Source organism: Camellia sinensis, chromosome 4 (genome assembly GCF_055761805.1).
Source record: "Camellia sinensis isolate YWXY chromosome 4, ASM5576180v1, whole genome shotgun sequence".
In the NCBI taxonomy this organism is placed as follows: domain Eukaryota; kingdom Viridiplantae; phylum Streptophyta; class Magnoliopsida; order Ericales; family Theaceae; genus Camellia; species Camellia sinensis.
The window spans coordinates 218,766,951-218,791,340 of NC_138964.1; the positions used below are offsets into that span (position 1 = coordinate 218,766,951).

At 31.4% G+C, this 24,390-nt stretch overlaps 2 protein-coding genes across 2 annotated transcripts; both read right to left on the reverse strand.

Moving 5' to 3' along the window:
* Positions 1–2,834: 2,834 nt before the first annotated feature.
* Positions 2,835–7,819, reverse strand: LOC114277229 (GDSL esterase/lipase At3g27950). Its single transcript, XM_028219101.2, has 5 exons — positions 7,564–7,819; positions 6,775–6,987; positions 5,693–5,835; positions 4,369–4,642; positions 2,835–3,064 (listed from the first exon to the last, which is right to left on the reverse strand). The coding sequence occupies exons 1-5, from the start codon at positions 7,817–7,819 to the stop codon at positions 2,835–2,837; spliced, it is 1,116 nt and encodes a 371-aa protein (XP_028074902.2).
* A 6,310-nt stretch (positions 7,820–14,129) lies between these two features.
* LOC114277226 (GDSL esterase/lipase At5g14450) lies at positions 14,130–21,319 on the reverse strand. Its single transcript, XM_028219100.2, has 5 exons — positions 20,773–21,319; positions 20,335–20,538; positions 19,197–19,372; positions 17,924–18,203; positions 14,130–14,474 (listed from the first exon to the last, which is right to left on the reverse strand). Exons 1-5 carry the CDS (start codon positions 20,999–21,001, stop codon positions 14,239–14,241), a joined length of 1,125 nt encoding a protein of 374 aa, XP_028074901.2. The 5' UTR covers positions 21,002–21,319; the 3' UTR covers positions 14,130–14,238.
* Positions 21,320–24,390: the final 3,071 nt, after the last annotated feature.

Below are 24,390 nucleotides of genomic sequence, written 5' to 3' on the forward strand. Positions count from 1 at the left end.
AATGTGGAGATAGATTAGAGATAAAAAGCTTAACCTTCTTCTTGTCTTCGACGTCTGCTTATATCCTCTGGTAATCATTTCATTGTCCCTTCCGACCTGTCGCCATGGCCGAAAGTCTATACTCTAGCTTGCCTTGTTCATGGTGAGGCCGTTCTGTCTCGACGGGGAGGGCTTATCGCAATAAATACTGTAAGGGCCTTCATTAATGACGGATGTGCAGTGCAATAACTTTGCAGGATCTTTATCTGCTTAAGTGGCTTGTCCTTCACTGGCCATGTGTCTAGGTGCCATTAGTTCTTGATGCCATGTCAAGCTCCAGCAACGCTAGGCTTTAGTATTTGAATTATGTATTGGGGCCTAAGTAGTGGGCTATAACCTTTATGGGCTTGCCCATGTCAAAAATAATTGAAGAGTTGAAGTTCAATTTGGAAATAATCTATTTAATTTTGGAAGGATTATTTTTCTCTTGAATTATGTTCAATTTCTTAACATATTTTATGAATTTAATTAAATTGATACAATATGCAAGATTTAAAAACAAAATGGATATAATTAAAATTACAGGAACCAACTTGACACCAGAAAAGAATTATGAGGACTACAGGTGTAATTTTTACAGATCAGGTGAAGACAATTGATCATTGAATTAATCTTAAACACTGAGGGGGGCTGTTTGTAATATTCATTTTTGTCAAGAATTCTATGTGCATCATTCTATTCACAAAACTTTAAAAGGAGTTGAGGACAAACTATCCCCAATCGTAGTAACCTCAGTTCCCATGGATTCTGGTGATGTAGATCAGTCCTTTGCGAAAGATAATGCTGACATGGATGTACAGGTGGAGGATGAGCTGGACAAAGAACAATTCAATGGATTATTGGTTTGAAGATTCAAAGGATGTCTCACTTAATGACATGGTTATTATTAATCGTTTTTTTATTTACACAAATCAATTGTAAAATAAGATATAATCCTCTCATATGGGCGTAGATTCATATATGAGACTTATGTCTGGTTATATGATTCATTTATGTCTTTTTAAAGTTTTTCTATTATTAATGTACCAACCACCGTTGATGGTGAGCAACCTGTTGGGTGTAGATGAGGAAAAATTATCATATAGCTCTACCTCATATCTTACGTGGTGTGTTCTTACAATTCTATTAGTTATATACCTATTATTCTCCTATATATTATATAAAACAATCAATAAAATTAAAAAGATACACAGCCTAATTGAAATTCCTAGAAGACGGGATAGTAGATGAGGCTTTTTAAAGTCGGACTTATGAAAACAGGGGATATAATGCTCTGCTTTATGGGGTTTTGGTTACAGCTTGATTGTTTGTTGACAAAACTAGGTAATTTAATTGATTTTCAAGACTTGTCTGATCATGCCTATAATCATCGTGAGGGATAATGCTATGGCTACACATTCCTCAAAAGATATGTTACATATGTATGTATTTTTGTGGTAAATATTATGTTATTTATTTATTTATTTATTTATTTATTTATTTATAAATTACGAAAATTTATGTTTCAGAAATAAAGTTACACACATGTGATAATAATATTACACATTTTTTGGTTAATGTTACACATTTTATAGTTAGAAAATATTTAGATAACAAAAAGTGTAATATTATCACAAAAATGAGTAACATTATCACACAATGTGTAACTTCATTTTTAAATCATAAATTGTCATAATTTTATTAAAAAATTATGAAACATTTGCAACAAAAATACATAAATTATACCATAAAAATATATAACAAGTGCATATGGTTCATACCTTTGAAGGGGTGTATATCATGGTGTCCCTCATGGTGACTTATGTTGAATTTTGGACAAATTTCCTTTCATGTTTATTTATTTATTTTTTTAACTTTTTTTTTTTTTTTTATATTCTAGGACTCAGACTTTGGCCTAACCAGTTTTCTAATTTTGTGTGGTCTTGGCATGCTTGGGGCGTGTATTGTGGTTTGGTGACCAAACAATGTTCCCTATAAATTGAGGCGTAGGAGGCCTTTGAAGCTAATTAATTGATTTTGAGTAATAGAATTTTAGAAAAATTAGTCTCTTTCTATATTCTTCTTGTTTTCCTTCTGTTTTTCGTACATTCAACATATGCTTCCATGCCTCTCTATTGATTGGATTTGACTTTTTAGTAGTTTTTTTTTAGTTTTATATATATATATATATATATATATATATATATATATATATATATATATATTGTAGAATTTAAAAAGTTGATGCATTTATTTATTTATTTATTTTTATTTTTTTTTTTGATAACCGAGTGTCTGACCTAAATTAAAAATTGAGGTGGTAAGTTAGTGGTGGTAATGATTGTGTGAAATAAAATAGAATTACATAATAATTAAAGTTAAATTTTAGTTTCTTAATGACATCCCCCCCAAAAAAAAAAAAATAATAATAATAATAAACAACATCCCATTTACCTTATTAATTGAAAATCTTTTTAGTAAGTATCCATCTTTTAAGTTTCAGTGATAAAAGGGAAGAACAATCCACGAGTTAAAATCTAAATGAATAAAAACTAGCAATTAAAATTAAAAAAATGTTATAAATAAATGAATTTCTCACATGATATTCATATCTAGTGATAAAAAACCAATAAGAAATCTGTTCATATATAACATATAAAAGTCACATATGACAACAAATTTCGGAGTATATTACGGGTACACCATAGACAACATGTACATGAGCCTTGAATCAAAGACCACCAATACCTCCTATATGAGTATTAATCATACGAATAAATGGTAGCAGGTGATGAATATATGTAAGCATAGTTTTTTCAATATTGCTTATGACAAGCCTCTGCAACTGGTACTGGTGGATCAGACAAGGAGCCATTGACGACGAAATTCGCAACAAATCGGTTTGCAGCCTGCGTGCAGTGAATGCCATCCCAGTTGATGTAATTTTGAGGATCCTTACATGCAGTGCCAAGGAGTGTTTCATTAAAATCAACCTGGCCACATAAGTACCCATTCCCACAACAGAACTTGAATGGATCACCAAAACCTGCCAATCACATCCCCCAAAACCATTGGATATATCTACTTTCATGCATGTAATAACTAAACAAAGATCTCACTATTACTAATTTAGTTGGCTAAAATTCTTACACTAAAAGATCAAAAATTTAAGATGCACAAGAAAGGTTTCTTGGAAGATTTTTAGGGTATATGAGACCAAACAATTCAACCTCATGCGGTAACTTGCACAGGGGTTCCATGAGTTCAACAGACATGACCAATTCATTGGAAGACCTCAAAACCAAAACTAAAAACCCTTCTTATTTTAAGAGAGACATGTATTAGATTGAGTGTTAAAATCTGAGACCAGACAATCTAAATCCTTGTGTAGAAAGGTTTCAAAGGCTCAAGAACACTGATCGATTAACCATATATGAAGTCTTTAAACAATACCCAAATCCCTACCCAACACTATGGTGAAAGTGGGTTAATGGATGGTGCAAAAGATGCCAAAAATTGGTATAAGAGCCCAAGTACGGTTTCTTAGGAGATTGTTAGGGTATGAGACCAAACAATTCAACACTCTTGTGGCCGACTTACAAAGGGTGCCAAGAGTTTAAGAGAAACTGACCGGTCAATTGTAAACAGGGACGAATCTAAGATTTTATGACCATAAGGGTCAAAAACAAATAATATTTTTTCACCATATAGACAAATACACATATGTACAATACGATATATAAATTATATATATACACATTAAAAAAAATCAAATGTCATAGTAACAATCTCTAATAGGATGAAAAAAAATTTTAGTAGAAAATAAAAAGAAAATGCAATATGGGAGAAAAATGATATATATATCTTTTATAGATCATTTTATTTATGAAATAAGATATATATATATATATTTAAAAATGTTATGGCAAACATAATTTTTTACAGAAATAGGGGGTCATGCCCCCCATAGTCTTTACCTGGTTACATCTCTGGTTGTAAGACCTTATAACCAAAGTTAAAACCGTTCATATTTTAAGAGAGATGATGGAAGTAGAAGATGCAACGATCCTAAGGCCTCATTTGAAAACAGGTTAATTTAGTAACTTTTTGGTTATTTGGCTAAAATATGAACTAAAAAAACTAGTATGTTTGGGATGACTTTTTGGCTTTTTACGAAAAGATGTGCAAAAAGTAGAGAGAAAAGAGAATCATTGACTTTTTTGTATGGATTGTTAACTTTTTGACTAATTTAATAACTTTTGGACTTTTTAACTAAAAAAGAGGGTTCCCAAACGAGGCCTAACAATTGGGATTTGACATTGGAAGCTAAAATTGAAGTCGTGAGTTTACCATATTTTTTTGCATTGACTATCAGCTTGTGTTTAGCTGAATATATGTCGACATATGTAATTACTGCATCTGGGTACTGAGCCCTTAGCCTGGAAACCCTATCCTTGAGTAGTTTATTGTACGCCTGAGAATTCTCATCCCATTTTTTATCGCACCCATTTTGATCTAACACACATCCTGGCTCCTTCTTGCAGTTGATGTGACCAAAGGGTCCGCACCCATTTGGCCCTGTATTATGTATCCAAAAGTACTTTGCTCCATCCCCAAGTAGCCTCTGAAATTAACATTGACCATGAAACACGTGTTAGTTTCAGGGAAAGCGTGCTAGTTTCAGGGAAAGTGATCAACAAAAATATAAAATTTATAAAAAATTTCATACTTAAATAATTTGGTAATGATAATCTTAAAAGATGAATGATATACAAACGAAAAATCTATACAGGGAACTTAATGAGTTGGCTGGATTTGAATGCCCATCATTTTAGAACAAACAGTTCATTGAGATGCTTTTAATTATATAAATAACATTCCCACATCATTTTGGTGCAAAATTTTTCGTGGAATAGCATTCTCCATCTTAAAAATATAAGTGACACTGATGGACCTTTAAATAAAATGATAAAGAATCAAAGTTGCCACGTCAATTTTGATCAAAATTTTGTATAGATTTTTTGTTTGTTGGTGTAAGCACTATTCTAGTTTCAATCCTCATACAACAATGCTATATATATACTCAGAGAAAAAAAAAAAAAAAAAGAGTTCAGAAGGTGAAATGTGTGGATCAAGTTTATTTTGAATGTGATATGTATGTCAAGGCAAGTTTAAATCTTCACCGTGCAGTCAAATTCTTGACATTTTTCTTAGATACATTTTGGTAAAAATTCAATTTGATCTGATAATTATAATCATATGATTTCATCATATTTGTTTTGAAATAAATGGATGAAAAGTCATTTTTTTGAAAATAAACATAATCAAATTATGAGACTATATTTATCGTATCAATCTACTTTTTAACAAATAATTTGCATTGAATTGATTGAAACATTAAAATAGGCCTTAAGATGAGCCTACTAGATTGAACCGGACATATCTATTTTTTTACGAACAAAAAGGAAATTTACTTTTTTTTCTTCAACATTTCCCATCCTCAAATCAGAGAAAGACTCTTATACACACTCCTTGGAAATGTGTACCATAGAATTCTCAAATTAAACATCAAATGGTTACATAAATTCAACTTAGAAGTTAGAAATGAGTCGTGATGAACTATTATTATATCCCTCCAATCCAATTACAGGCAACAGATTGGAAGTTGGCTTACCTGTAGGGTATTGGTGAACTGGTCCATTGTAGTAGAGATGGTAAGATTGTTAAAATCATCATTACCCCCAATGTCAATGGTGTATAATGCCTTTGAAAAGACTTCGGGCTCTGGGAATTTGTTTTCAATTGGCGGGTTATTCTCTGAATGCCGCAAACAACCAACATTTGTTAGCATTATATATATTTATACTTAAGAGGTAAGGGTGTATATTGCGTGTGTAGCAATTAGATCAATCATAAAAATTATTAAGTTTAAAACAATTGAAATGAGTATTTTAAGCATAGAAAAATCATAAGGAAACTTTAATGCAGAGATCAATCCCAATTTCATATATTGCGTGTAATTATTCTATTCAATATCTGTAATTCTATACTTGAAGCATTTTACATGAATCAATTGAGATCCTCCAAATTTTAAAGTTGTTAATTTGAGTTAAATTGATTCAATTTCATATCATCGTCTCAATAGTTAGCAAATAATAATGATAATAATTCATTTTTATTTATTAAAGCATGTTGTATGTGTCACAGTGGTTCTAAAATTTTTAATTTTGTCAATTTCATTTCTAATTATTACAAGACTATGTTAGGAATTAAAATGATACTGAACACACTTTAGGGACAATACATGTTCTTTTAACTGAAAGTGTACAAAGGTTGTGTTTGTTTAGGGGGGATTAGATCATTTGATTAGACTAATATATCTTGGTTAATCCTGAATCTTATGGTTAGATATAAAAGTGAACATTTTGATTGACAGTTCTTCCAAACCACATATCCTCCATAAGAACGGTGGGATACGAAATGGGGGAAATGAGGGTATCCAAATTAGGTGGTTAAAACACCAAAATACTCTCAAACTGATTATTACACCATGTAATCCATATACAACAACATATGGTAATTAAAATTCTATTTATCCCTTTAATCCGAGGACATTCCAAATGTGAGATAGTATATATAATTCTAAGAGATTGATAATTCGAAAATTATATTAGTACAAGACTAATAATCTCAAATAAGCAACCATGGGTTGGGTAAGGAAAAAAAAGAGGTGGAAAGAATGAAACAAAAACTCACTGTTATTGAGGAGTTCCTTGTGTAGGGCAATGGCACGCGACTTAAATTGTAAGAATTGAGAGACTTGAACGCCTAGGTGGTATGGAGTGGTTTTTCCCATAATCACATCCGAACTGATCCTCGCTCCTCCTGTTGCAAAATTAGCACCATGCTTAAAATTTGTCCCTATTGAGTCCACTGGTGCATCCAAGTATGGCAATCCCAAATTCTCAGCTGCAACAACACAACACAGACAAAAAAGGCGATAATCAGTAGCTAGTTCGTGAGGAGCATGATCAATGACACTAGGATGGAGACACGACATGAGCATGATTTCAAATGAGTACTTGGTCAAATATCTTAATTAAAATCCGCTATTATCCAAACAGACTGTTATAGTTTAGGGTTAATTGGTGAAAAGCCCATACTTATGGGTTCATATGTTATTTGGTCCAAGATTTAATCTTTTTTGGTGATTCGCCGGAAAAGTCATTAATGCCAGAAAAATCATTGAAAAAGTCACCAACGTCAGAAAATTGATCAGAAAAGTAGCCAGAAAATTGCCCATGGCAATGGCGGCCAGTGGCGATAGGTGATATTGGATAGATAAATGACATTAAGACAAATAGTTGGACAAATCTGTGATATATGTACAAATATATTTGAACAAATAGACAAATAGGTAAGATTTTGGCATAGATGTGTTTTTTTGGGCTAACAACGTATTTTTGACCCAAAAAGATTTATTTTGGACATATTGGCCCAATTATTTCAGAAGTGAACCTCTAACCTAACTGTCTTATAGTTTACCTATGTAATCTATGATGAGACGACCATCGCTGCTCCTTTTAGAATAGTTGCGAAAACTCATCCCGTTGGGTGCCTGGAGAAAATTGAAAGTAGCTGAGGATGATCCAGTGTCGGAATGAGAGTCTCCGAAATTGAATATTGCAGGAAACTTGCAGTTTCTTGAACCATTACTAGTACTATTACTATTATTACCGTCAGCAACCACCAATGTGAAAAACAACAACCCAAGTGCCCAAATTGACAACCTAGACTCCATGGTTAAGGTTGCCTTATCAGCAACCTTCTCTCTCTCTCTCTATCAGTTCAAAATGGAAGAGAAGTTGCATGTGACAGCCCACTTGCTTGCTCAAGTTCAAGCAGATATATATATATATATATATGTAGAAACACACATGCATGTATGCAAGGAATGAGAATTTAAGGTGGTAGATCCACAAATTGAGGTTTGTTTGTGGGTACTTGGTTACCAAAAAAGTAGGAATTTAAAGAAGTTTTCCATGACATAAGAAGCATACTAGGGATGTTGAAATTAAGATTCATTACATTTTTAGTTATCAAAGTATGAATTTTGTCATTTTGGTATTAGAGGTTGTACTCCACATAGTGATAAAATCTAACCACTAACAACTAATTTTTATTGAATGATTTGTTTTTTGGTTTTAATTTAGTCTCCTGTCTATCTCTATTAATAAAAGGCATTGAAGTCAAAGGTAAATGCATAATTTTGGAGACCAAAATGACATAATCATATAATTTGGAGATTAAAAATATAATTTTTTCAAGTGAGTTTTCACATAAATAGCATAAATCATATATTTCGGAGGTTAAACATGTAATTTTCAAATTAAATTTTCACATTTATCTTTGATTTTAATAACATTTATCCCTGGAGTTAAGTTGGGAGATCAAATTAGAACACATTTTGTAGTTTAACTATTAAAAATCAAAATGACACACAACATAATTTGGAGACTAAAAATATCATTAACCCTATAATTAACACAAGTTAGTCCCCCCCCCCAAAAAAAAAAAAAAAAAAAAAAATCAAAATTTAACATATTTCACCAAGATCTTTGTTTCCCATTTAATATATGACCAAATCAATAGAAACCCCTAGGGGTTGGTCTAATGGTATAGCATTACAATATATGAGTTTTTAATCTCTAAAAGTGAAAATTTTATTACAAAAGGAATTTATCGGGCAAATTTCTATCGTCATAAGGATAGTTGTTAAAAGATCGTCTCGAAAAATAAAAAACAAGGACTTTAACAACAAATTTTTGAAAATGCCACTAATAAATAGACTTTTAGGAACAAAATAATTTGATCTCAAAATAGTTTATTTTTTTAGACAAAAAATTTGGTTCGAAAAGGATAATAATTCATCACTAATGTCCAATTTGCGTTGCTAAAAATATAATAACAAAAATATTTGGTCCCTAAAAAATAATTTTGTCCCTAAATTTTAGTCTCTAAAACCTTAATTTTTTGTAGTATACGTAGGCTTAAGATTTAAAAGTTTGTTCCTCTCTAAATCTCAAATTCGAAACCTTTAAAGTGATATCAATATTTGTTTTGGATCAGTTCAAACAAAGTTTTGCTCTGACTTTAATTGAGCTCCGCTAGTAGATGGTGGGATTAATCCTCCAAAAATTAGTTGAGGTGTACTCAAACTGATCCGAACATCTGAACTATAAAAAGGAAAAAAAGCCAATGGGATCAAGAGCCCATGAAAAGATCTTTGCTGCTAAATTGCAAATTTTGATTCCAAATGTTGTGGGTAACAAAACTTATCAACCGGCAAATATACAGCAGAAATTCTACAAAATGAGACCATTAGTGTGACCACTAAGATCAGTTATTAGATTAACATCTACAAAAATTACTTTTCCCATCCTTTATAACTAAGCCTTTAAGAAAATTATAGTAGTCAATTAGACTAAACCCAGTTGGTTCTACTAAGGTGAAGTTGTAATTAGTTTAAAGTTTGGAATAACAAATGATATAATGCCACGTGTTGTAATTAGTTTTAAAAAAATCTCTATTAATCACGTCAAGCGAATATAGAAGGATGGTTTTAAATGAATTTATTTTTAAAAATTATGATTTAAATTTAAAAAATTGAAAAATCAATTAGATTTGTTACATAGACCAAAGTCAGTTTTTTTTATTATATATTTTAATATGCAATTTCTCCTAAGATTTATTAGTTTAGTTTAATATAAAAATTGGATTAAGTGTTATATATATTAAAATTAAAAAAAATTCCCAATGTAACTATGTTAAAAATGTAAAATTTGACATTTTCTTCAAATCTCAGCAAAGGTCAATAAAATTTGACATATATATATATATATATATATATCATTTTATGTATAATATGGCCCTCATTTTGAAATATATATTCATTTCCCATTTTCTACTTATTAAAAAAGATCTCTCATCGTTATGTGAGAGATTAGTTCCATGATATTTAACTTTCTTATCTGTATATAAATAATTTAAAATTCATAATTATATATACACGTGCTTGGACATAATAGTTGACCTAGTGATTTATATAATTTATTTTTGAGACAGTGAGAAAGTTAGAAATTTAAGGTAGCATTTGGTAGAATTTTAGAATTATGATTTGAGAATAGAATTGTATTTTGAGTTTGTGAGTTTTGGAATTATGATTTGAGTATAGAAAATTTGTTTGGTTATAAGTTTTGAAAAGAATTTTAAATTGAGTTTGAAATGAATGATGTGACATATGATATTTGATTCAAAAACTTATAACTCATAACAAAACACACAATTCAAAATTTATTCAAAACTCATAAAAAAAAATTTAAAAAATTCCGAAAATATTTTTTATATAAAATATAAAAATAACAAGTGCACAAAAAAAAAAAACGAACACTGTTCCGGTCAACCAGCTGAACGTCCGGGAGGACGACCGGATTAACTAAATTTTCCCACCTGAAAAGGAGTTTTCAAAAACAGATGTAGAATAATAATTTAAAAACTCAAAATAAATACCACACTCAAATTAGTGGGTGTAAATATGTTTGGAATACCTTTTCAAACACAGATTCTCAAGTTAAAAGTTCGAAGATGTCAAGTTAGAAGTTCAAAGTTAAAGATATATTTACAACACAACGAAATCTTACTTACTACATAGACAACTACATACAAGTTGATGCAGGACAGATTCGAAATAGGCCTAAGTATAAGCAAACACACAAATAACAGGGCTGTTTTTTGGGCTGTGAACAGCATATATGAACAGTAGACGTGAACAGTGATTTGTAGGAAGTAAAGGAAAGGTTAAAGAAAGATAGATCTAGATATCACACCTAGAAAACCCAAGGCATCACACCAATGGACTCTTTAGCATCACACTAAAGAAAGATTGCATCGCACAATCATAGAAGCCTAAGCTTAATTTTCATTCATTACCTTTTTTTTTTGCCACCAGACTTTCAATATAATTTATACTCACTTCATCTTGACTCTAAAACTTTTCAAATTAAATGACGTGACTAACTTAGACTCCCTAGGACTCTTTGATGCATTAATCATGTGAAAGACACTGTAATAACCCTCATCACTGTTTACCGATTAACTACTAATTACTGCTAAACTGAGACTGATTATGATTGGTAATTGAACTGATTGAAATACTGAACTGACTGACTGAAATATGGAATTGAATTGACTAAGTATATCTGTTTAATTGTATGTCTATCTGTTGACTGTTTAATTATCTGTTCAGTTTTTATGTTTAAACTGTTAATTGAAGGCCTTATCGGCGGCCGAATCTGAAATTGATTGATGCTTTGTGATTCTTAGAATTAATGCGATTTTATGGCATATTTAGTTAAAATGTGATTTGGTATGATTTAATTAGATTAAATTGAGTAATCAAGAGAGTTAAGCTTATTTATCTAACTACCCCCTTAGTGGCCACTTTCTTACACATATTTGAGCCTTATTATATACTTAGGCACACAATTCATCAGCCATTCTCTTTGTTATTGCCGACCATAGAGAGAGAGAGACTAGAAGAGTTGATTTCATCTCACTTTTGCTTGTGAATTGCTTGGAAATTGAAGAAGAAATTGCATATTTGAGCTTCCCTTCCTTGAATTGGAGACTTAAGGTAGAAATTCATCTTCTCATTCTTGTGTTTAAATTGTTTCTTGCATGGTTTAGACCTAGGTTGGAGACTAGAGCCAACTTATGGCTCAAATTGTTGTGTTAAAGCTTAATTGTTGCATGCATGTATATATATTGAAGTTTTAAAGTTGTAGTTCACATTCCTCACATGCACGTCCATGTTTTAAGAGTAGTCCATGATTTCATCATGTTTTTAGAAAGAATTGGCTCAATTGAGCTAGCATTTGAAGCTTTGAAGTGTTTAAATTCATGCATGTTTGCACGTTCTTCATATTCATGAAAATTAGTTTGAATTGGATTTATTTGAAACACCCTTGGGCTTTGATTTTACAAATTGAGCTTTGAATCATGTTAAAGTATGAGTTTTGATGTGTTTTCTAGAAAATTGGCCCAAGATGATCGAAATTTATGGTTTAAAACTTGGCTTTGAGCTTGAGGTTCAAATCTGGAATTTCCAGAATTTGGACTCACGATCGAGCGGGGTAACTGGCGCTCGAGCGTGGAAATCGTGCTCCTAGCATTTTGTTCTGTTTTGAATTCCGCTCGAGCGGAATAATTGACGCTCGAGCGGGACATTGTGTCTCATGCTCGAGCGGGTGTCGAGCACCCAATCGAGAGTGATTTTCGCCTATCCAGCACTTTTGACTGTTTTACAGAACGCTCGAGCGGGTAATGATAAGCTCGAGCAGAAACCTTCGTCTACATGTCTGCGTGACCCCTGTTTTCTGAAAAGTCTGAAAATACTTTTAAAGTTCATCTTTACATCCTCATCTCATTCTAGGCATTCTTAGGCCTAGTTTAAGCCATCTTATTGAGGATATAGATGTAGAACCTCACCGAGGCAAATTAGAGATTAAGCTGTTATCTTTCCCAACTATGTAGCTTAGTGTGTGTTCAATCTGTAACTGTGTAGGGTTGGCGACGAGGGATGTGCTCTAGCTTTACTGTAGCCCAGAACTCTGTGAGTAACAACTGTGTAAGGATATGTTCAAAATGATTATCTTCTGAACAATTGAACCGTACTGCTTTCTGAACTGATACTGTTAGTTGAATGAATGTATGTCCTATATTCTGAACTGTATTGTGGCATCTTTAGCACCTACTGTTTACTGTTAGCATTACAGAGATCTCTGTCGGTTCCCTTGTTGGAACCACTATTGTTTACTGATTGATGGCCATCATTTACTGCTCGGTCTTTTAAGACCTACTGTTCACTGTACTGTTATGCCAATGGATGTACCACATATGACTGCACTGACTGAACGATTGAAATACTGATTTAATGAACTGTTTTCATTACTGTAAGGACATTCATTTTTAACCCCTTTACGCATTGTGTTAATCACTGGACTTTAGCTCACTGCTCGTATATATATGTAGGTGTACAGGCACCAGACCGCAGCTAGAAGCGTCGGGATAAACTCCAGTTTTGTCGAGCCAACCTATGTGCCTCAATGCGAGGTTTCGAGCCTGTCAAGTTCTGGCTTAGGGGTGTTTAGTTCCCCCTTCTGTCTCTGTAACTGTTTTGTTTACTGTACTGTACTGTTTAATAAGGATTAGGTCCCTGACTGAACGATCGTATATATGTACATACTGTTTTGTCTGACTGTACATATATTTGAATGAAAAGTCTTTTTGCATACAGATTATCACAGCTTATTGGACATTGTTTATTTACTGTATTGGCTTCCGCCAGCCCCTGTACTCTGTATTACTATATTACTGTTAAGCAGGCCTTCGGTAATCTCAGATTACTAGCCAGTTACGGTGCTAAACCCATAGGGGCGGGTTTGGGTCGTGACAGACACTAAAAGAATTATGATTTGAGAATAGAGTTTTAGAATTATGATTTGAGAATAGAGTTGTATTTTGAGCTTGTGAGTTTTGGAATTATGATTTGAGTGTAGAAAATTTATTTGGTTATAAGTTTTGAAAAGAATTTTAAATTGAATTTGAAATGAATGATGTGACATATGATATTTGATTCAAAAACTTATAACTCATAACCAAACACACAATTCAAAATTTATTCAAAACTCATAAAAAAAATTTAAAAAAATTTCCAAAAATATTTTTTATATAAAATATAAAAATAACAAGTGTACAAAAAAAAAAACGAACACTGTTCCGGTCAACCAGCCGAACGTCCGGGAGAACGACCGGATTAACTAAATTTTCCCATCTGAAAAGGAGTTTTCAAAAATAGATATAGAATAATAATTTAAAAACTCAAAATAAATACCACACTTAAATTAATGGGTGTAAATATGTTTGGAATACCTTTCCAAACACAGATTCTCAAGTTAAAAGTTCAAAGATGTCAAGCTAGAAGTTCAAAGTTAAAGTTATATTTACAACACAACGAAATCATACTTACTGCATAGACAACTACATGTGGGCAATATAGTATTTTTCATTTCATGGAGGCAACATGTACAGAACACATGGTAGGCCTATATTGATATACTATGATCATACATAGTGAAATGATCGAACGGTGACAATTGACTTTTATATACGACAAGCCTCAGCATATGAAACTGGAGGATCTGACAAGGAGCCATTAAGAATGTGTTTGGCAACAAGTTTGTTGGCGGCATCGGTATAGTGTATCCCATCCCAGCTTATGTACTTTGATGGATCATTGCATGCAGTCCCAATCAACTTTCCATTCGAATCTTGTTCGCCACACCGAATGTATTGGTCGTTATAACTACCGCAACAAAACTTCATTGGATCTTCAAAGCCTGTCATCCATAAATTAAATCGGTTATAATTATTAATTAATTTAATTTTATATATATATCTATATGATATACACGAAGGATCTAATAAAATAAACCGTTTAAATTATTAAAATGACACTTATAGTCGGATCCATGAGTTCCAACAATATCCTTGAGTCCCATATATAGTCTAGAGGGATCTTAACCTGTTCTTTTTTAAAATAACATTTGAAGTTTTTTTATTTTTTTATTTTTTGAGTGCATAGTATTTCTATTAGGAATGGCAATAGGGGTAATGGGGTGGATATTAATTTCTCATCCCCATTCCCCATGGGTACTACCCTTCCCATTTTTTAATGGGTATGGATTTTCCCCAACCTACTTTAATCCCTATTTTTATTTTTTATATTTAAAGTTAACAACTTTTTTTTTTTTAAGGTTCACAACAAAAACTAAATATAGCTTCAATTTTTTTTTCTTTCTTTTTTAATATATTTAATGTTAACATTTTTTTTTTTAAGGTTCACAACAAAAGTTAAATATACCTTCAATCTTTTTTCTTTCTTTTTTAATATATTTAATGTTAACAATTTTTTTTTTTTAAGGTTCACAACAAAAACTATATACCTTCAATCTTTTTTCTTTCTTTTTTAATATATTTAATGTTAACATTTTTTTTTTTTTGAAGGTTCACAACAAAAGTTAAATATATCTTCAATCTTTTTTCTTTCTTTTTTAATATATTTAATGTTAACAATTTTTTTTTTTAAGGTTCACAACAAAAACTATATACCTTCAATCTTTTTTCTTTCTTTTTTAATATATTTAATGTTAACATTTTTTTTTTTTTGAAGGTTCACAACAAAAGTTAAATATACCTTCAATCGTTTTTCTTTCTTTTTTAATATATTTAATGTTAACAATTTTTTTTTTTTTTAAAGGTTCACAACAAAAGTTAAATATACCTTCAATCTTTTTTCTTTCTTTTTTAATATATTTAATGTTAACAATTTTTTTTTTTTTTAAGGTTCACAACAAAAGTTAAATATACCTTCAATCTTTTTTCTTTCTTTTTTAATATATTTAATGTTAACAACCTTCTTTCTTTTCTTTTCTTTTTTTATAAAGGTTTTAGCTAAATATACCTTCAATCTTTTTTCTTTCTTTTTTAATATATTTAATGTTAACAACTTAATTTTTTATTTATTTTTTATTTTTTTAAGGTTCACAACAAAAGCTAAATATACATTCAATCTTATTTTATTTTATTTGGTTCAACAACAAAATCAAATACACATTAATTAATTAATTAAAAAGTTTGTTTTATAATAATCAAATATATAATTTTGAGACAATCAAAAAGTTTGTTTGAAGAAAGTATTATAAGACTCATATTAAATTGCATCAGGGCATAAATAAGGAATTGTTTGTTGATCTCTTAGCCACGGACATTTTAGACATTAAACCATCTTTCTCTTAGCAAATTTAAATCATTCATTTTAATTTATCCAAAATCTAATTATACCTTTAACAAATCTGAACCACTCATTTTAAGATATCTATGCATTACCACACTCAATCCATCCTCCATCTTCTTCCTTTCGTCCCCCACGAATTTTGTTGTTTGTTACTTTTAAAAAATAAAAAAATATTTTTTCAATTAAATTTTTACTAATTTCACAACACCATCACCATTATTCTCACTTTCACTGTCACACTACCATCACCATAGCCACTACCATCATCACTGCCGTCATCACCGCACCACTATGTAACAATCTCTACTTTCACCTTCGTTCCATCACCACCACCACCAAATATAAAAAAATATATTTTTAATTTTTTTTATAAAAAATATTTTCTATCTAAATAAATGAAGCATAACATTGAGAAACAAGCTGATTTCAGTTAAATCTGTTCATAACTAAGAAAAATTCTTTTAATTTAAAAAAAAATTATTTAGTAAGACTTTGTATCCCTTTTATGTTTTTCTAGCAAATAAATCTTTGTACCCATCATTTCTAACCAATCACGACTCATGCTTGTTTTGATTCTCTACACTTTCCTTATTTTCAAATACATTCATATATATATATATATATATATATATATTGTATAAATTGTGTGATAACATAAAACAAATAGATTCATACTCGTTAATTGAAATTTCAGAACAAGTAAACCATTCTGAAAATTACAATACACAACAAAATAAAATAACATAGAAAAGCAAACCGAAACATACACTAGACAGTGTACTTAATTTTTTTAAATAAATTTAAAAAATGTTAGATATGCATAAAATTTGACAAGAATAATGTGACAATATTAATTAATGTGTATTTGATTTTATTGTTGAGCCAAATAAAATAAAATAAGATTGAATGTATATTTAGCTTTGGTTGTGAATAAAAAAAAAGGATTAAATGTATATTTAGCTTTGGTTGTGAATCTTAAAAATTAAAAAAAAAAAAAAAAAAAAAAAAAAAAAAAAAAATTGGTTGTGAACCTTAAAAAAAAATTTAAAAAAAAGAAAAAAAAAAGATTAAATGTATATTTAGCTTTGGTTGTGAATCTTAAAAATTAAAAAAAAAAGATGGTTGTGAACCTTAAAAATAAAAAATAAAAAAAGATTGGAGGTATATTTAGCTTTGGTTGTGGATCTTAAAAAAAAAAAAAAAAAAAAAAGTTATGAACCTGAAAAAATAAATAAAAAAAAAAGAAAAAAAAGATTGAATGTATATTTAGTTTTGGTTGTGAATCTTAAATAAAAAAAAAATGGGGAAATTAGTGGGTACCCATCCCTTGTGGATATTTAAAGAATATCACTTACCCTACTCAATGGATAAGAAAAAGAGGAAAAAACCCATGTATTTAGATTGGGTCTCCATAGATACCCACAGAGTAGGTTATCCATTGTTATCCCTAATTTCTATATCATAGGTAGAGCCATGACTGGGTCAATGCAGGCAATTATGACTTTTGAAAATTTAATTTTTTTGTGGAAAGTTTAATTACCCTAGTAAAAGTTTAAAAAATACTAAAATTTATTCATTTTTAAAAATTATTTTCACTGTATTTATTATTCTTCAATTTTAACAATTGGTGGTTTTAATACCCATCTCTCAATCCCTCTCAAATAAAAATTTGTGCGTACAGTTTTCAATATGATTTCACCTCTACTAGACAAAAATCTTCACTTCTTCCAGCGAATCAAATAACTAAAAGAATTTGTGTTTGGTTCCTAATAAGATTTTGCCTCCACTAGACATGAGTACAATTTAGGCGAGTTCCATCTAAGCAATTCGAACCTAATTTTAAATTTTTTAAGATTTGGATAACATATTTTTGAATTTAGTATCGATTTGTACAAAAATTCAAAAGTGCAAATTAATTCTAGGTCGAGATTGGACAGAGATATCAAGAATTATATATTATAGTACTCACTGTAGAGTTGGTTTATTACATACCTAGGTTCTTTGCATTGCTGATGAGATTGTATTTAGCTGAATAGACATCAACATATGTGATGGTTGCATTGGGGTTAGCCTTCCTAGCCTCAGCAATCTTGAGTTTTAATTGTCTGTTGAACTCTTGAACCGCCTCGTTTAGTTCCTTGACGCACCCATATTGGTCCAAAGCACAAGTTGAATTTTTCTTTTGGTACGATTTAATGTGGTATGGAAGACAACCAAAGGGACCAATGTTATGTATCACTAAGTGCCTTGCTTCGTACCTTCCAATTAGAAACTACACGCATGAACCCAAAACACATGTCAGTATCAAACTCTTCTAATGACACATAATGATCACATAAGCTGCCTTGAATGATTAGAATTTATTTTGAATGCACATTCCATTCTATTAAAACTTAATTCCAGTCATCAATTGCATTTTATATGGATCATTCTGTGATTACAGCATTGCTAGAATTTGATATAAAATTAATGTGACAATGATTTTTTTTTATAAATATAATTGAGACGGGGGGTTTTTATTTTTTAAAGGGTTAAATGATTCACAAAATATGCATCATGTATGATTTTGGTTGTTGTTATTTAAAATGTGTCAATTTAATTCCCGACTTATTAACTGTCTTTAAATGGTTCTCACCTCTGTTTCTTTTTACGATTGGTAACGAGAATGGGGGTATTTTTGTTAGATCACACACTGAAAACCAATTAAATCCAAATTGAACAAATTCATAATTAAATTGACATAATTGAAATGTCGATAACTAAAATAAAACAAAACACATTTTATGGACCCACAATGTATTTAATCTATTCCACTATTTTATTTTATTTTTTTAATGTGAAATGTGATATACAAAATATGTCTTATTTTTATTGCTAATTGTCATTGGAAACGAAGGTGATGCCTATTTAAATTTAAAGATAAAATTAATATATTAAAAATTAAATTGACATATTTAAATTATTGAGGATCATACTAGAATTATTTATATATTTAATCATTTTGAAAATGAGATACCTCAAACATTGTCGTATAAAATTTTTAATAATATTAAAAATATTAATTAGTATATCAATATTATTAATATAAAATTATGTGTGTAATGAAATTTTTTATTTTGTGTAATGCTATTCTCTCACGAATAATAATTCTCTCCATTCCAAATATATATGTAATAAAAATAATTATTATAAAATATAAATATAATTATTTTAAATTTTAAAAAATTAATATATCGTCAATTAAATGATGTAATTAATGACTTACCGTTGAGATGGGCTCAACAAGACTTTTGACCATTTCAGGGATTTGTTTTCGGGTATCCTCGAGGGAAGCATGTTGTAAGTCGAAGGCAAAATCATTCTGACCAACGTCTATTATGAACAATGAATTTCGGAACTCCTCGGGCCTCGGGAGAATGCTTTTTGCTGATTGGTTCTTGGCTGCTCCCACATCATAGAAACATTGTAAATACCTTTAATTTAATTAATTTGAAAAAAAAAAATACTTAAGATTCAAAAAAAAAACTTTCGCAATTTGATTAACAATGATATGATAGAATACATGTTAATTTTTAATTTGTCATATATTCGATTGTGTAAGGTATATATCTCTTATCACATCATTGTGAGTAAATAAATTTAAAAATCCAAATTATAAGTCCCTAACATTACTCTGTTAAAAAAATTAACAAATAAACGTCATCTTTACATATTTTTATCTTCTCACACAGAATAATAAAACAATCGATGGTGTTACATGCATTAATTAGTGTATTAACTAGTGTACCAACACTAGTCATGACATTATTATTGACCCCACTTACTAATCACATTACAAATACCATGATTATGTCACATCATCAATTAGTATACTAATTAGTGTACTAATTAATACATATAACATTATTATGAAACAATAGTCCTAAGTTTTAGCCTTTTAGAATTACAAAGATAATAGTCCTAACTTTTAATCTTTTTGGGACTACTAAGGACAATAAAAATTTTAAAAATCATATTATCTTTATTTATTACCTATTTGTCGACATATTTATCCGATATCACTTATTTGTCCTTAATCCTGCACCACTTATTTGTCCTTAATCCAGCACCAGCACCAGCATCATCACCAACCACAATTGACGTTTGACTTTTTCAATGGTAAAAATGAAAAATATATATATCATTCTGATGAAATAATTTCATTAATTATATTTTTACAATAAAAAAAAATCCTTAATACTAATATCATAAAAATGAAATTTTTACTAATTTGTCCAATATTGAAATATAAGAGTAATAAGTTGAATATATGTGAATATTTTATTTTTTATATTTATTTATATAATTTTGAAGTATATTCATAAGATAAGTAAGGAGGATTGAAGGGAAGATGGAGAAGTTACGATCAGAGCCGAGTTTGTTAAAGAGGGCGGTGGTGCGCGTCTTGAATTGAGCAAATTGAAAGACCTGTTGAAGAAAGCTGGTGTGACTAAAGCCGTGTCCTCCACGGATCGCCGATCCTCCCAACGCGAAATTCGCACCGTGTCTGTAATTCGTCTTATATGAATCCAAATATGCACTTAAAAATGGAAATCCAAAAGCCTCAGCTGCAATCCAATCCAATATTCAACAATTATAAGAAGAAACCCATAAATAATAATTAAATGAATGAATATTGATGTACAAATACAAAATTTATACAAAAATTTCATGGTGTTCATGGGACCATATGAGATGCTTTTTATAAGCAATAAAGAATAATAATGTTTTAAACATTTATATTAGAAATCATCTTCATGCCAAGAAAGAAAAGAAAGAAAGTAAATAAGCATTTTATTTACCAATGAAATCAATGATAACACGACCATCGGAATATCTTCCAGATGGGCCGTGGAAAAAAGTTTGGCCGTTGGGCAAACCCACGTCGGCGAACATGGCAGCATGTTCGCCGGTGTCGGAATTGTTGTCTCCAAAACTGTAAATAGCTGGAAACCCACAAGAAGGATGGCCAGCCACACCGCCCACTAATATTAATGCAAAAAGCAAATTCCCGAGTCCCCAAATCGCCATAATAATAAGCTCCTAGTAGAGATAGATAGATAGATTATACACCAGTTGGGTGCTGAGGCTTTTCAGCAATCCCAGGTCTCTCAATTCAAGAAAAATAAGAGAAGTCGCGCATGGCCTATTCACTTTGCTTATTCAAAGTATATATAGCGAAAAGAGAGAGAGAGAGAGAGTAGGATTGAGGAGTGTGTGATGCAGCTTTTTGATGGGTTGTTGGTTGATCCGGAAAGTGAGTTTGCATGATGCCACTCAAAGCCCTACTCTCCCGGCTTTACTGATTAACGTACGTGGTTGTTGTTATCGGTTGGACAAAACGAGCCGGGTCGAGCTGGGTTTTGACTGGACTTACACCATATAGTTACGGCATATATTCTTAGGGTTATTTACACTAACATCTCATCAATTATTAGTGATTGTCACTTTATTTTTATTTTTTTATAAATTTGTACATTTTGACCTCTTCAACTATAAATATTTAATATCTTAAAAAGATAAAATTATAAAATATCTTAGTGATTGTCACCTTATACCTCTCCACATTACCATTTGAATCCCTTTTGGTTTTAAATATCCATTTACAACCTACGGGCTTCGCACCAACTGGTAATGAGACAAGTTCCCAAACTTTATTGTCTTGCATAGACTTATATTCTTCATTCATGGCTTCTATCCACTTATGAGAGTTGGAACTTTCCATGGCTTGACGAAAGTTGATTGGATCATCTTTCGACATTCCATTTTCTACCTCATGTGCCTGGAGATATACAATATAATCATCTGAAAATGCAAATCTCCTTTCTCTGGTGGATCGTCTTAATGGCACAGATTCTTGAGGTTGAGGTTGTAGAGTTTGTTCCTCAGGAACAATTACCTCATCTTGAATGGGGGTTTGAACTATATTATCTTGAACAACATTGTCTGGTTGAGGATCCGAAATTACTTCTCGAGCAATGACAGGTATAGGAACCTGTGATTGGTCAAAAGTAGTAGTAGGAAGTGGGATTACTCCTGCTTCCTCCTCAAAGACAATGTCTCTAACTGGATTTCTCCCCCCAAACTCAACATCCTCAAAAAATGTTGCAATTCCCGTCTCAAATATTGACCTATTTGTGGGATCATAAAACTTGTAACCCCGTGATCGTTTGGCATAGCCAATAAAGTAGCTGCTAATGGTTTTAGAGTCCAATTTTCGTTCATGAGGTTTATAAGGCATCACCTCAGCAGGACACCCCCACACATGCAAACGTTTTAGACTAGGCTTTCGCCCAACCCAAAGCTCATAAGGTGTTTTTACAACTGCTTTAGTTGGCACCCGATTTAAGATATAAGTTGTTGTCTTTAGAGCCTCACCCCAAAGGGACTCTGGTAAAGTAGAATGACTGATCATACTTCTTACCATATCCTTAAGAGTCCGGTTTCGTCTCTCAGATACACCATTCATGCTAGGTGATCCTGGCATGGTGTATTGTGGGACGATTCCACATTCCTCCAGGTATTTTGCAAACGGTCCTGGACGTTGTTCACCTGATCCATCATATCTGCCATAGTATTCACCACCACGGTCAGACCTGACACTTTTAATCCGTTTGTTGAGTTGTAACTCAACTTCGGCCTTAAATTTTTTGAATACGTCCAAAGACTGTGATTTCTCATGGATAAGAAATAGATACCCATATCTGGAATAGTCGTCTATGAATGTGATAAAATATTGTTGACCATTCCAAGACGCCATAGGGAAAATAAAAGGAATAAACAATTATGCTCACATTAAGTTACCAAACAGATAATCTCTAAATAAATTAATTTAATGACAACATCTCAAGATACCTAGCACAACATTAATACCAAGCCTTTGGGTAGTGATATTAACTGTAAGTGGTATTCTTGTTGTAATAATCAAACATTGACAATAAGTTATGTCAAATAACAAATCTATCTTTTGATGGATTTATTATTCACATTAGGTTTTCTTGACAATTGGCACATGTTTATCACCACAAAATGTGTGTGTAATTCTGCCAAGTCTTAATCATGTCTTTGGACCGATAAATACCCGCATGAGATACACAGACATGAACTTCAAAACATTCCATATAAAACAATCTAGACAAGAGAGATCACTTTTGTGACATCTTGTTTGAATTGACTTATATTGAGAATGTTAGAAAATTAAATTTCTGTAGACGTTGTATGAAATTACATTAAATTTAAAGATTTCTAAATTTGTGACCCCGTATATGTTATATAATCTGCAGCAATTCCAATTATATATATACATATATAAATAGAATTGACGGGTCCAAAAACAAATAGTTTTTTTTTTTTTTACGATGTTCAAAATTAAACCGATCAAATTGCAAGATATATCTATATATATATAAATACATGATGTTCATCCATTTGAGAGAGAAAAAAAAAACTGCCCACCGAATCATTTTACAATTCCAGAAAACAGATTGCCATTTTCACAGAACAAAACAGAGAAAAACAGAATTTACATCCATAAGAAAATTCAGAATCTGATTCCAGGAAACTAAATAGAATGAATAAAGCATATCAATTCTGATAAGACACATGATATGCATGCTCTGATACCAATTGTAAACATAAATTTCAGAACATAAACCTTACACTTTGGATCATTTACCATGTGTATTATCAAGAAATCAAGACAAAATGACATACCTGAATCCATTGATGAACGGTTAAACGGAAGCGTGATTATCAATGAACTCTTTGTTATTGATTATGTTATTGCCTTCTAATCCTTTCCCCTTTGGTGCCTTATGTTTCTCCTTGAGATGATTTAGGAAAAAAATGGCAGTGTTCTTATTTTCCACTTAGGAAGGAATAGGGACCATAACCTTTTAAAGGTTGTAATTGGTTTTCAAAACTGAAAGGTGTAGACACCTCATTTTTGACCGACCTTGAGACTCAGACGTCACCAGTTGAGCACTCGGTGATACTGCATATTGTGCTCGTTCAGAAGTCTTAGAGTCGCGGCCGTGAGCCCTGCCTCCGGATTTCCGAACCCTCTTCTGTGCTTTGCCTCGGTTTGCGAACCAGGCTCGGTTTTCTCTGTTTTCTCTTCGCGAAGGGATGGAGAGATCTTGTAGATCATCTCTCAGTGGCCGTAGGCTACGTTTTGTGGTCGTAGGCCATTTTGCCCGTTTAGAGTCCGGTTTCCGGTTTTTCGGAGCCGTTGGCCGTGTGCCTCGGTTCGGGACCGCTTAACCACCTCCATTTGCTTCGGTTTTTGGCATACTTCTTATTTGCTCCCTTTTGAGGGACACTGAGGTCTGAGAGACCCACTTTGTGGTCGAATGCCACTTTCGGTGCTTAACAGGCAGTTTTTGGGGCCCCGAATTGCGTGTTCTGGCCCCCGAACATTC

Coding starts and splice junctions, on each gene's coding strand:
- LOC114277226 (XM_028219100.2), bottom strand. CDS start 21,001: ATGGCGATTTGGGGACTCGGGAATTTGCTTTTTGCATTAATATTAGTG. Junction 19,373..20,334: donor TAACAAACTCGGCTCTGATC/GTAACTTCTCCA, acceptor ATGTGGGAGCAG/CCAAGAACCAATCAGCAAAA. Junction 14,475..17,923: donor CAGCAATGCAAAGAACCTAG/GTATGTAATAAA, acceptor TATGGATGACAG/GCTTTGAAGATCCAATGAAG.
- LOC114277229 (XM_028219101.2), bottom strand. CDS start 7,819: ATGGAGTCTAGGTTGTCAATTTGGGCACTTGGGTTGTTGTTTTTCACA. Junction 6,988..7,563: donor TCTCATCATAGATTACATAG/GTAAACTATAAG, acceptor GTGTTGTTGCAG/CTGAGAATTTGGGATTGCCA. Junction 5,836..6,774: donor CAAGGAACTCCTCAATAACA/GTGAGTTTTTGT, acceptor TGCGGCATTCAG/AGAATAACCCGCCAATTGAA.